A 13,943-nucleotide genomic window follows, 5' to 3' on the forward strand; every position below is an offset into this window, starting at 1 on the left:
TCACAAGCCCCAAATCCCATAGTGTTGCCTGCCATTTTTGTGAGGATACCATCTTTGAATGTTTGTTTAAATTTTAATATATGGCTTGGCATCGAACTTAGCTCTGCACTTTGGAAAGTGTAAGGAAATTTTAAGTCCATTTTGGGGGACTTTTATACATTGCTATTAAAAGATATGAATCAAGAACTGTTCAGTGATTATATAAGGAAGGCGACATCTTGTAATTGGAACCATGAGGAAATATTTCTGAACTGTCCTACACATAATGCCTAGAAAATATAAAATTTTCAATAAATGTCTTTTCTATATATTAGTGAATATATTTGGATAAATTAATGAAAGTATTTTTTCCTGTAAATTCTATAGATGTTATCACTTGAAATAGTCATCCCCTTAACCCTTACCAAATTCTACCGTATATTCTCAGACTTTGCAAATCTGAGATTCTGGGGGGAAAAAAAAACAGATTATATTCAGTTTCTTTGACACTCAGGTTTAATTTGTACTTTATCTATATTTTTGAATCCAAACTTGAAAATGTTATGAGGTTATATTTTCGTATGGCTTACTATTCCTTGTTCTACTATGAATTTCATTTGGTAAGTCCCTGTGTTGTGTCTTTATGTCTTATGTTCCAGGTTTCCTTTTGAATTAACCACGTACCCATAGGTGGATAAACTGAACATCCAAACAAAAAGTGTATTGTTTTGACTGGGAATGTGGCCCAGGGGTAGCATGCTTGCCTAACATACATCAGTCCCCAGGTTCAATCCCTAGTACTAGAAAAAAAATAAATCTACACATATATACATCCTTACATATGTTTATAATTATAACAATCAAGATTTTATTTATTTATTTTTGTGGTGCTGGGGATTGAACCCAGGGAATAATTAAAATTTTAATTTTCACTAGGAAAGAAATAGAACCCAGCCATATTTTTGGACTGAGGCTAATCTCTGCTCCGTTGAAGCCCAGTGACTCTTCTAAACACCAACCCCTTACTTAACTCTTTTACTGTCTTAAAAGTTTCCTTAGCAAATCAAGGATTTATATTTTTGTTTACCCCCAGAAAAGCTGAATTCCTCTCGAGAGCTGCATCACATGTGGTTAGTTTCCATCCCCTTTGGAGGCCTCTGAGCTACCAAAATTAGGTAGGACTCAAGCCAGGCTGTCATCATATGGTAACCAGCTCCCTCAGTCGTGTGCTTCCTGCTTCTGACTTGGTCAGGCTCAGAGTAAAGCTTCCCCCAGCTTCATGGAATAAGAGCCAAGTATGGGTGGAGCCTTCCTGCCTGTAACTGCCAAGGTCCTGTTTCTGATTCCCAGAGGATGACACTGTTTCCTGCCTGTTCAGTGTTTTCTGTAGTCTGGAGAGAAACTGGATTTAATGTGGAATTCTATAAAGTTAAACCAGACTGGATATGGTTTGTTTGCTTATTTGTTTGTTTTAAATAAAGTGTCTATTGTAGGCCTCATCTGGAAAAACTTAGCAGACCCTAATTACTAAGAATTGAAATGTTTTAAAGATGAGAGAAAAATAACCAAACCTTTCTTTGTAATTCTGAGATTTTTTGGTGTTTTTATATATACACTTTGTCTAAATTTTCCATTAGCATCATAATATTCTGACTTTCTCTACTGTTAAACATTTTCGAAGTGGTGGTAAGAATTAGGAACCATTTACATGTGCATCTGTCTGTTTGTCTGTGTGCCAGTTTAATGTTGATTTTTCCGTGATTTCTCATGATTGCAGTCTTCTTATCAATACCGAATTCTATTTCATGCTTGTATCTACCGCTTCTTGCTCAGACTCTTTTTTTTTTATTGGTTGTTCAAAACATTACAAAGCTCATGACATATCGTCTTTCATACATTTGATTCAAGTGGGTTATGAACTCCCATTTTTGCCCCAAATACAAGTTGCAGAATCACATTGGTTACACATCCACATTTTTACATAATACCATATTAATGACTGTTGTATTCTGCTACCTTTCCTATCCCCTACTATCCCCCCTCCCCTTCCCTCTCATCTTCCCTCTCTACCCCATCTGCTGTTGTTTAATTCTCTCCCTTGTTTTTTTTTTCCCCTTTCCCCTCACAAACTCTTATATGTAATTTTGTGTAACAATGAGGGTCGAGCAAAATAATGTCACAGTACCTATAGCACCAACTCCCTGTCCTTTCTCATTTCTGAATGGTTCAGTCAAATATTAGAGCTTCCTGATGTTCCTAAAAACTTACTTCCATGTAGAATTCTTTGGAAGAACATTCCTATGATGAGGCTCTTATGTAAGGAGTGTGGTTTTGTCACCAAGTTGAATTTTCACCCACTGCTATGTGGCGGCAGGTCAGTGGATGTTCAATAAGAAACAGTGATCATTGGAGATGAAATGGACAGCAGCTTAAGGGTGTTTAGTGGCAGATAAACCAGTGTTGACAGGAGGAGGTTCTAGCCAATCCATTTCTAGCCAATGTAGCATGTTGATTCCAACTAAATCAATCTTTAGCTAACATAGGTATCAGCATAGCTGCAAGTTTTCTAAGGCAAAAAAGAAATGGAGGTGCAGACCTGGGCAACTTTAGTTTTCATATGACGTTGCTAACTGCCCTTCTCCCATCATTTTCTGCTTGTCACTTTCAGCCAGAAAAGAAATATCCAGCATTTTGTTAGGACGTGCACAGAGCACATGTACACAAATAGGGGAACATCTGTGCTTAAATGTTAGTGTCGAGTAAGTTAAAAATTATATGCTGAGTCCTTAATACGTGGAGAGATTAATATGATGTTTAAAGCCTTCTACCAGCAATTTTGGAATATTATAAAAATTTTGTCGTGATAATCACAATGTAGTTAGAAATTTAAAGACTAAAAATCATCTTTTAGAAATGTACTTGATTATCCTATACCTTATGTATGTATGTATTATTTATTCATTCACCGTTCATTTGAAGTTGAAGTTTGTGTAAATTGATGAGCACACAGAGACTCATTAACTTGAGAGCTTTTAAGGACAAACCTAGTGGCAGATGATGGGTGGAAAGAAAAATGGGAGAATTAACATTTATTGAAGCAAATCCTTTAAACTGTACTGTGTGGTATGTGTGCTATATTTGTAAAGCCTGTCAGTATTTCCTCTGAACCTTGCTTTAAATGTTTACTAAGCTCAGTAACAGATCTTGCTTCAGACCAGTGGGAAGTAGGTAACCATAGACATTCATGTTTTCTGTTTTTAATTAAGTCAGATAGAAAATGAAGTATAATGAAAAGCTTGAAAGCTCTATACTGTGTCTCTGAGACCACAGTCACCACCCAAGTTCCCTCCACATGGAGCCCCACTGTGACCTCCTTCAAAGTGGAAATGGGTCTGTCACAACCCATAGCATGGGGACCCTGTGCTTCTCTGCAACATAAATGCATATTTGCATGTTAATATCTATTTTCATTTCATCCTTGAAAATGAAACCTATGATGAAAATACAAGTATTTAGGGTTTGTAGACAAATGTGGGGCATGTTATTGAAAGGTCCAGTACTATTCACCTGCCCGAAAGAACAGCAGGAAGTCCTCATTCTGTCAACATGCACCCAGGAGCACCCATGTAAATTTCACATCAGTTTCAAGGGCTTCATTTATTTTATGAAACTTAACCACAGATCACAATTTAAAGATGCTAGATGGGGAGGGTGGTACACACCTGTAATCCCAACCACTCGGGAGGCTGAGGCAGGAGGATTGCCAGTTGAAAGCTAGCCTCAGAAGCTTAGTAAGGCCCTAAGCAACTTTAAGAGACCCTGTCTCAAAATTTTAAAGGAGGTGCTGGGTATATAGCTTAGTGATTAAATGCCTTTAGGTTAAATCCCCAATATCAAAAAATAAAAATAGAAAATAAAGATCCTAGGTAGGTTATATTGGATTTTAAACAGTTTTGTCTTGAGTTTCCATATACAAATGTTATTAAATTTAAAAAAAAAAGAATATCTAAAAGGTCAAAACGCTGGCTAATTGTAGGAAAAGGCGAGGGTACAATTAAAAGAAATTTGAATGTGGTTATCCTTGAACATATTAACAGGTTCTGACTTTGTGCTCTCACAGAAGTCACAGAAGCCAGGAGAAGAGAAAGTCATCTCCCCTGGGTTTCCTTCTTCCCCAGGAAGTAGAACACTTCTAATAGGGACAGTTATCAAAGTCTCCATGTGCTCTACCCTAACAATCTTTCTCCTCTTAGGGAGGGAAACAACTTCCAAAGCTGTAGTCTCAGTATGCAAAATTAAAGCAGATTGCTGTAACTCTCTAAAAAAGTCAAGAATCTGTCATAGTTGGCATTTGTTGTATGATCAGACCATTTGGAAAATCTCTCCAAGGGTCTGTGTTACTTTAGAACATGTTTTGTTTATGATTTCTTCAGCAACTCTGTGGGCTTTGCCTTCTGGGTTGCATGAATAACCTGGGCATTCTAGTGAGCTTCAGTGTGTTTTACTACTTAACTAAACAAGACTTCAAGACATCTAGGTCCAGATCATTTCTGGCCTTTAGGTGCTCTCAGGTCAGAAGATCTTAGCTCTGTCTCCAGTGTACGCTACAGTTTGTCTGAAAGCATAAATTGTGGGGTTGGTTCAGGTGCTAAATTTCAGTCCTATATGCAATCTTCACTAAGTTATAGCTGTGATCTGTATAAGCAAAATAAATTATTCCTAGGAATTAGTGAAACATCCCAGGAAAAAAATCATGAAACCTATCAGATTTGACATAAGTTAACTTACTTGAGAGATGATTACGACCACTCTTATTTTCTATTTTTTTTAAATTTTCTCTTATTTCTGTCTTAGAGTATTATACAGACATTTATATATAAATAATTCTCAGGTTTGCCCCTGTACAACCTGTATGGAACAGGGGATTCTTCTTCCATCCGCAAATTGGGTTTAATTTTTCTACTCTTTTTGTAATTAACATTTTCTACCACACCACCCACCCACCCACCCACCCTTTTTTTGGCCATAATTTTTTTTTTATTAGAAAAACAAAGGACTTAATTGTACATGGATACAAGACTGTGAAGGAGGAAAATGTTTTCCTCCTTAAGAGGAGAAAGATTGTCAGGGCAGAGCACATGGAGACTTTGGTAACTGTCCCTGTTAGAAGTGATCTGCTTCCTGGGGAAGGAGGGAACTCGGAGGAGATGACCTTCTCTTCTCCTGGCTTTGTGACTTCTATGAGATCACAAAGTCAGAGCCTGTGCAGTGATTGGGGTAACCCCTGGGCCACATGTGGGGGTTTTGTCTCTGCAGTATGCACTAAGTGTCAAAGATCAGTTACCCAACACCTTTCCTTCTGATGCCTCCATATTATCAAAATCAAGAAGCTGAGCAGGGAAGGATGTTACGGAATCTACTGCATTTTTTCTTTGCTTTATTGAGACTTCTTTTTTCAGCCTGGGGTAGAATTGCTGTTTCCCCTCTGATATTCATTTTAACCTACAGAAGTCATTTATGTGCTTTTCTGAAAAGAAGAAGGTGGATACATTTGGCATTGGACTTTCAAAAATTGCACACAGCTCCTAGATTTAAAGACAAAAATGGTCAGGATCCAAAAGTTCCTGGAAGCTTCCCCAATTGTTTTGTGTGGTTTTTTGTTGTTGTTGTTGTTGTTTGTTTGTTTTGCATATTTTTGGTTTGGTTTTGTTTAGTTTGGATTGGTACCTCACCCCCCAATGGTTTTTTTTGTTTGTTTGTTTGTTTTTGCAACAGTGAAAAAATGCATTTGACATTTTGAGAATCAGAAGGCAAAATAAACTCAACTGAGACCATCTCAAGCACCGAGAGGTTTAACTCTCTCAAGTGTGTCTTTAAACCTACACACAGAGATTCTATGCATTTTACATTGTATGTTCAAGAGTTCTTGAAATCCAAGGTATAAAACTGAAAATAATGGCCTTGAGCCTCTTTGTGAAAACAGGAAAGAATTGCTTATATTCTTGGTAGATAATTAACTTCTCTAGTCACAGTTTTGGAAACCACGAGGGTGCAATTTAATCCTCCAGGAGTAGGTTTTCTGAATAAGTCCCTTGTGACCTGCAAAGGTTAGGGTCCCCCCATAAAGTGAGTCATTTGCTTCCTTCTTCTTTGCAGCACTACACCCAGGGCTGTTAAAAACTCTTGACTGTTCATTCATTCCCATCAGGAAATGGTTTAGGGCAGAAGTGTCTATTATGGTAAGATGCCAGGTTTCTAGAGCAAGCATAAAGCTACAGGGTGAGACAGTCGGGGCTATGAGTCGTCATGTTTTAATGTGCTTCCCATGTGGATGGTCGAATAAAAAGCTACATATTCAGACATGATTGGCACTGAGTAGCCCTATTCATCATTCGTCAGTCAGTCTAATGTGTGTTATTTGTTCCACATCCAGGGACACCAAACTTAAGCAACTGAGTGAAAGAAATAGATGGAAAAGACAATCTGAGAAGGAAGGAATTTAGTTTTAAAAATACCTTTTAATTTTAAATATTACCTCTTAAAAGGGAAGGCCATGGAATTTCCTTCAAAATTACCAAAATCAACTTGCTATCAAAACTTGGGACAACAAAGAATTCTCTTTTGGAGCTAGTGAAATGAATCTTCTTCTTGAGAGTGGTTTGGATATGCTGTAGACTCTACTTATTTTCTGGAAACATTTCCCAGTAAAAATGACTTCCTCAAACACCTGGCCCACTGGGTAGATAAATCAAATGGGTTTGTAATTTTAGTTATGTTCTGTGAAAACTGAGAACGCTGCTCTTCTGATCAGAGAGATGCTTATTTTCACAAATAAGATACCATGAAGGATATTCTATACTACTGGAACTACTTCTGAAGTTATATTTAGCTCTAGGTCTTTCATTAATTTAATTAACAAAGATTTATTAGCAGCCAAATTGTTCCAGTGTCGGGAGATCAAAATGTGTTATACTTTTTTTCCCAAAGAGGAAAATGATTCTCTTCTCAAAATGTGAATCTCCTGTTTTCAGGTTCTTTTCCTGTTTGCTTTTATTGCAAATGATGCCTAATCCATTTTAGGTATAACTTTTCTTAATCCCTTAAGAAATTCTTTTTGAATGATATTTTAAAGGCAGCGCGATACCATGGTGAACTTTAGTACAAATTGAAAAGTGCAAAATCTGTCTCAAAGAGTTACAATGTGATTATGAGCTAAACACTCTTGGAAAGATAGTGATAATACAAAGGATTTGATACATTTATTTAGTCCCTGGGAAGCAGATCTTGTATTTTCTTTGTTCTTTACTATAAAGTTTAGATTGACCACCCAATTCCAATGTAACCAAATTGTAGTATTGATACATAAAATATCATAACTATGAAATAAGAGGAATTTTCCAGAAAAAAAAAATATTAGTTACAGAAAATTTAAAGCCTTGAGAGTAATTTAAATTATATGCATACAGGTTAAAAATGTTTCTTGAACTATGTTATTAGCACCATGAGCCACCAAATTATGTTGTCTTTCTAATCATGAATAATTCAATCTTAAATATAAGTGATATGGCAGTACTAACAATAATAACAGTTTCTTTAGAATTTCTTTCTATATTCTTTAGATATACCAAGTGTTCTTGTAGAGATATCAGGTATGTTTTTCTACCATTCCTGTCTGAATGTTTCTTCTTTTAAATTAAAATTAACGAAATTCATCTTCATCTTAACATAATAAAATAAACCTCCCTAGACAATCAAGATTCCGTTTTTCTGAGTTACGTGACATAGCTCTAGAAATAACCAGTTTTACACCTTGAGGAATTCTCTTTTATAGCCAAAAATGTGGGCAATTATTTCTTTATTTGAATGAAAGATGCATGAATCATATACCTAAAGCAGAGCTCCCCACCTTCTTTTTTTTTAACCTAAAGTAAATGAAAATATACAAGTACAGGAACATGTTAACCTGTTCCTTTTCTTAACTAAAAACATTGTTCATTTTTGAGGTGCAGGATCAACCACTATTTCATTTAGTTTGATTTATCCAACATAGGAGCTAATCCAGTTTTTTTTTGGTTTGTGTTTTGTTTTTTGTTTTTCATTTCAAAGCATGATTCCTAGAAATAAATGTGTTTACATGGTCAAAGCAACCAATCCAAATCCTGCAATGCATTTCTTGAGAGATGTTCAAAAGTCTTCCTGAATTATTATCCCCAGCCTTTGCTTATTATCAGGTAGGCATAGGAAGAAAAAGCTTGTATTTGTGTAGTTAGACACACAGTGTGTCTCTGTGCTCACATACACATGGTGAGGTCAGAGCTTATCTGGGCTCACAGGGCTTATTACCATGCAGGAGCTGAGGCCTGGGGGATCCGCACAGCCTGATATGCTACCGTTTCATTATCAAGCTCTGGGGATTTTCGGAGAGAAAGTTAGTAATATATTTCTGAAGCATATAAAGAAATGGCAGCATTAAGTGAGATAAGCGATTGAAAACAAGTGAGCACATTCACCATTTAATTATCTGTCTTCTATTAAGAAGATAAGGATGAATTTAGCACTAGAACCCTTGAGTGTCACAAAAGCATAACTTTTAACTAATACCTTGAATCATTTTCTAGTAATCCTCTAATCAGATTAACGAAGGACAGTCCTATGCTGCTCCACCCCACTTCTGATGCATTTGCTAAAGAATAGCCAAGTGCCAAAAACCGAGAACAGAAAATGAGAGATTGAACAAGCTAAATCTGACACTTCAGCACAATTAAAAGAGCTGATATCAGTGTGTTCCAAAAGGGTATTACTATAATCCTTTGCATGGTTACTTTTTTCTGTGATTTCAGTAACCTGAATCAACTTTGGTCTGAAAAATATTAAATGGAAAATTCCAGAAATAAACTTCATAAGTTTTAAATACCTTTTATTTTATTATTAACTATTGTTAATCTCTTACCATAACTAATTTATAACTAAACTTTATCATAGATTGTATGATAGGAAAAAACATAGTATACATTAGGGTCTAATACTAGTTGAGGTTTCAGGCATCCACTGGGGTCTATGGATAAGGCGGGGCAGGACTCCTGTCTATGGGCTTATAAGAACTAGAAAGTCAGGCAAGGACTTTTGGAGTGCACTTTTTCCTAACGATCCAGAAATTTCTTTGTCAAGTCAGTGAGTTAATTTGTGAAGTGTCTTTAGCTTGGTCCATGGCAAAATCTTGTTGAAAGGGAAGATCACATAGTGGTCAGAGAAAGAGGCTTGGGCAGCTGGTCTGGACTATTCCTGCTAGAGCACTGACCAGCTGTATCCCCATGGGCTAGCCTGTAGCCTGTGTAACCTCAGCCTCAGTCCATGAGGTCTGCATGCCTCATCTGTAAGGTAGAGAAAGCAGCTGTCTGTCACAAAGCTGGAATGAGTTGCCATGTACACACCAGTTCAAACACTGTCTCCTTCAGAGACAGTCAACAAATATTGAACTGTTACTACTTAGAAGAAATAAGGGAGTAGGGGTTGGAGCCAAGGACTGAATAGAAGAAGTACATATTGAATACCTGGGGTGGACCAAGCATTATGTTGGGTAACTGACACACAATGTTTTTCATCTTCAAGTGCTTCCTCTCTGAAGGGTACTCTTGTCTACACTGGGCGCAGTGGCACACACCTATAATCACGAGACTCCAGAGGTTGAGGCAAGAGGATCTCAAGTTCTAAGCCAGCTGGACAATTTAGTGAGAACCCTATCTCTAAATAAAAAATAAAAAGAGCTGGGGTATAGCTCAGTGGTAGAGCACTCCTGGTTCAATTTTCCCCACCAAAAAAAAAAAAAGAGAGAGAGATTGTAACACTAATCATTAGCAAATGAGAGCGTGTGCTATTTGTGCTGGTAGAAGAAGATAAAGGGGAGACCAAATGTTCACACAAATGACCACTCCCCATTCTGCAAACTGAGATGATAATAACACTAAGGCCAGTCTGGGGCACTGGCTTGTTGATAACAATTCTTTCAGGGAAAAAATGCCTTGTGTAAACATTCGTAGGTGGCTAACTTGAAGGGGGAAATAGTGACATTGAAAAACAATCCTTACATTTTAATTTAAGTGCTTTTTCATATTTGAACTCATAAAAGAAAAAAAAATTTTCTCCAAAGTAATGCATCTTTTTTTCAGAGAGAAAAAATGGAATAGAACATCTTGAGGAAGCACAATACGCTGGTCAGCTGCATCTGTGAGGACGGTCAGGAATAGCATGGATAAAAGCAATGAGTGTAGCCCTTTCTGTCTCCAACCTTGAAAGGAGAATTACAATAGGACTAGAGGGATTTTTTTTAAAGCCTTGATTGTTGAAAACAAGCAAGCATCAAGGTTATGTAGTATCTTGATAGTACAATCCTGTATATACAATAGCCCACACAGTCCAAAATAGTCAGCCTTTAACTCTGATGTTTCAAGGATTTTTTAGTTAGCTTGTATAACCCTATCTTCGTTCAAATATATATTTTATAAAAATAGCTTATCAATTATTTCTTTTTCTACATTTCTTCTGATATTTGAAAGGTCATTCTCCATTTGTAGATTCAACCATATTTCACAGTACATATGAGAATTGTAATGATATTCTGCCAAAAACTGTATTTCAATCTGTGATGTCTATCTGTCTTGGAATTAAGGATAGTCACATTTCTTCTAAGAAAACAAGGAATAAATCAGGCAGATGAGCACAGATTTATTTTGTTCCTATTAAATGTGTGTATTTGTTTTCTTAAGTATAGGCACAAGGCCTCTGTGTCAGGCATGAACAGGCAAGTACAGAGCACCTTCTGGGTTGGCACTGATGGTTGGGGTTCCCAGTAGAGCAAAAGAGTGAGATCCCATCTGGCCCCATGGATCTCACATTGAAGAAGGCAGCCAGAAGCATAACAAATTTAACAGATTATACTAAATGTAACAGTGGAGATTTGCACAGTATTTCTTATGGCAAAGAGAAAGGGCACCGAATTCTACCTGGGATGACAAGAAGAAGACCCAAGTTAATAGGGAAGGACAGGCACATCCCGTAGAATATGGGTAACAGAAGAAAAGCACTGTAGGCCACCCACTATCTCTGGGAATAAATTCAGTACCTTTCAGCTTTCCCAGATGCCCATGACACATCAGTTAATAATCACTAGTTTGCTCAAATGGCCCCAGTTCTATTCCTGCCATGAATTTTCACAGGTGATTTTTTTAATGAAGAAGAAATTTGTGTCTTAGCAAATCATTTTATAAAATCACAACATAGAATGCACATAGCAATGGAAGAATTGTTGAAGACAAAGGAATCTCTGCCCTTTTGTTTTTAATTAGGATGAATGTTTTTATGTAAAAGTGGAATAAGAATAAAATGAAATCAATTTACAAAAAAAATTGAAGCACTTAAGAAGAAACTTAATTGTTGTTGAAAGAATTAGACTCTAATGGCTTAACAAGAACTTAATTAAATTTCAAAGTAAAATAACTATTGTTTAATAATGGTCTTTCTCTTGAAAAACTACAAGGTCTCTTAGAGCTTATCAGGTATTCCTTGGCTTACAAATGAGTAGTGGTTAGATTGCCTATTGTTTTTCTTACTTTGCTGATGCTGGGATTTTGTGTGTGTGTGTGTGTGTGTGTGTGCAGCATTACGTCTATTCTTAGCACTGTGCAAATAGGAATGCATCTTGTATATACCCCTGAATATTTGAGTGGGAAAAGAGAGGGACCTCACTGAAACCTGACAGATCCAAAATCTGTTCTCCTTCTGTAGAAGAACAGGCAAACTTGAAAAGAAAATGTTGATTAAGGAAGACAGTCATCATGTGTGTTATGCTCTTATAGAAATGACAACTGGCCAAAGTAATTAATTACTCATTAATAATTACTCATTAATAAAGGACTGGGAGAAGTGTTTAGAAAGGAGAATTCCTTCATGGGATGAATTAGTGGGACCTCTGACCCAAAAGCCAGTGAAAGAAATAATATTTTGCACAAAGTTAAAAACATTTTTTCTTATTTTCCCCCCCAAATAGCCTCGTCACGTGTTCACCATGCTGAAGAAGTACGTCCGTGCCGAGCAGAAAGACAGACAGCACACCCTAAAGCATTTCGAGCATGTGCGCATGGTGGATCCCAAGAAAGCTGCTCAGATCCGGTCCCAGGTAAGCCCTGCTCATGGGAATCATCTGTAGCTCTGACAGCCCGGGGTTCTGGTTTCTTGGGTGTGGCCGTAGAATCTTCAGGTATTCCCTATGGTCTGTGATTCAATGGCAAGAGCTCTTTCAGGCCTGGTAAATTGTAAAAGTTGATCAGGGACGAGTATGTGGTTTGACGTCTTGCAAATAATCAGGAATATAAAAATCTTAGCTATCCACTGCCACTGATACCATTTAACATGAACTATTTAAAACTGACCACTAAAATGAAGAAAATGAAAACAATGAAACTAAAACCTGTCCTATTGGCTCAACTCAATCGTGGCAGGCAATCATAAACTTCATTGCAGGGCTGGGGATGTGGCTCAAGCGGTAGCGCGCTCGCCTGGCATGCGTGCAGCCCGGGTTCGATCCTCAGCACCACATACAAACAAAGATGTTGTGTCCGCCGATAACTGAAAAATAAATATTAAAATTCTCAAAAAAAAAAAAGAGAGTTAAAAAATAATAATAATAATAAACTTCATTGCAACTACAAGGTTTAAATTAAATGTGAGCTTGAATGAAGCCCTGTAATGTTTCATATTCCCTCCTTCCCAAAGACTCAAAATGGGGATCTATCTCTGGTAGTTTGACATTTTCTGTTTCCTTAAATGGAATAATTTTAAACTATCTATATTTAGCACAAAATATCCAAACACACTGAAATGTTCTCATCTATTAGGAAATTGCAAAGAAATAAATTTAGGAAATCAGAAGCTATTTAGGAAGCCTCAGTCTTAGAAATCAGAGTTGGCACAGGTGGTCTTTTTAATCGACTCTTCCAAGCACACAGAATGCTGGTAAATTTAAAGATAAGTCTTCAAACTAAGCTAAAACGTTAGAGAACAAAAAAACAACAACAACCAAAAAAAACGGGAGAAAAAAAAAGCAAAAATGCCCTTTTAGTTAAATATTCCAGCCACATTGCTGGAAGTTTTGTTTTGGAAGTTTGTATCTGTCTGCAAGGCTTGATAAAGAAAATAACCATCCCCATCCCAGAGATTGTTCACCTGGTCTTGTCACCCTTCAATGCAGGTTATGACACACCTCCGCGTGATCTATGAGCGCATGAATCAGTCTCTGTCCCTGCTCTACAACGTACCTGCAGTAGCTGAGGAGATTCAGGATGAAGTTGGTAAGTGAGCTGTTCTTCTGATCCCATGCATGTAAACACCTCTTCCCCTGGAGAAGAAGTCAGGGAAGTGAGTTCTTCCATATCAGGAACCAGTGTTTGAGTACATGGAAGTTAAAAGAGTTGATTGCCTTTTACCACGAAGCTCTTAGAGTTCTTTCTCACTTTTGCAACTGCTGTACCACTTCTTAACTCTCCACATGTGTGATATTGGAGGAATATAACTTAACCTATGAGAGACTTGTGTAGCTATCAGCCACTTTTATTGTAGTATACTTGTCAGCAATTATTTTCTAATTTATTCAGTCTTGTAACTATCTCCTAACTAAACTTTGCTGTTTTACAATTAAGGAAAAAAAAAAAACTTCCTTTGTCACCCTAACATTATGAGTGACATAGCAGCCCCATTTTGCAAATGAAAACACTCTGACTTACAATCTAAGTAACTTACTTCTCGGGTCCCACGCATCCAAAGTAGCATAGCCAAAACACAAAAACTGTGACATTCTGACCTTGAGGTTATTGTTATATTCAATAAATCACAACTCTCTTTGATGGGACAAAAATACCACAAGTGTTCTTTAAACCACATTGTTGTTTGGACTTAAAAGGTCATGGACTATT

The 13,943-nt window shown here is 37.0% G+C and overlaps 1 protein-coding gene across 6 annotated transcripts in view; it reads left to right on the forward strand.

The window, feature by feature from the left end:
* Positions 1–13,943, forward strand: part of App (amyloid beta precursor protein) — a 239,114-nt gene that overhangs the window by 167,146 nt on the left and 58,025 nt on the right. For all 6 annotated transcript variants that reach the window (XM_027929083.2, XM_071615110.1, XM_027929078.3 and 3 more), the window contains 2 exons: positions 12,023–12,151; positions 13,223–13,322. In XM_027929083.2, the coding sequence (XP_027784884.2) occupies positions 12,023–12,151; positions 13,223–13,322 (229 nt within the window). The remainder of the gene's footprint in view (positions 1–12,022; positions 12,152–13,222; positions 13,323–13,943) is intronic.

This window comes from Marmota flaviventris, chromosome 8 (genome assembly GCF_047511675.1).
Source record: "Marmota flaviventris isolate mMarFla1 chromosome 8, mMarFla1.hap1, whole genome shotgun sequence".
Taxonomy (NCBI): Eukaryota; Metazoa; Chordata; class Mammalia; order Rodentia; family Sciuridae; genus Marmota; species Marmota flaviventris.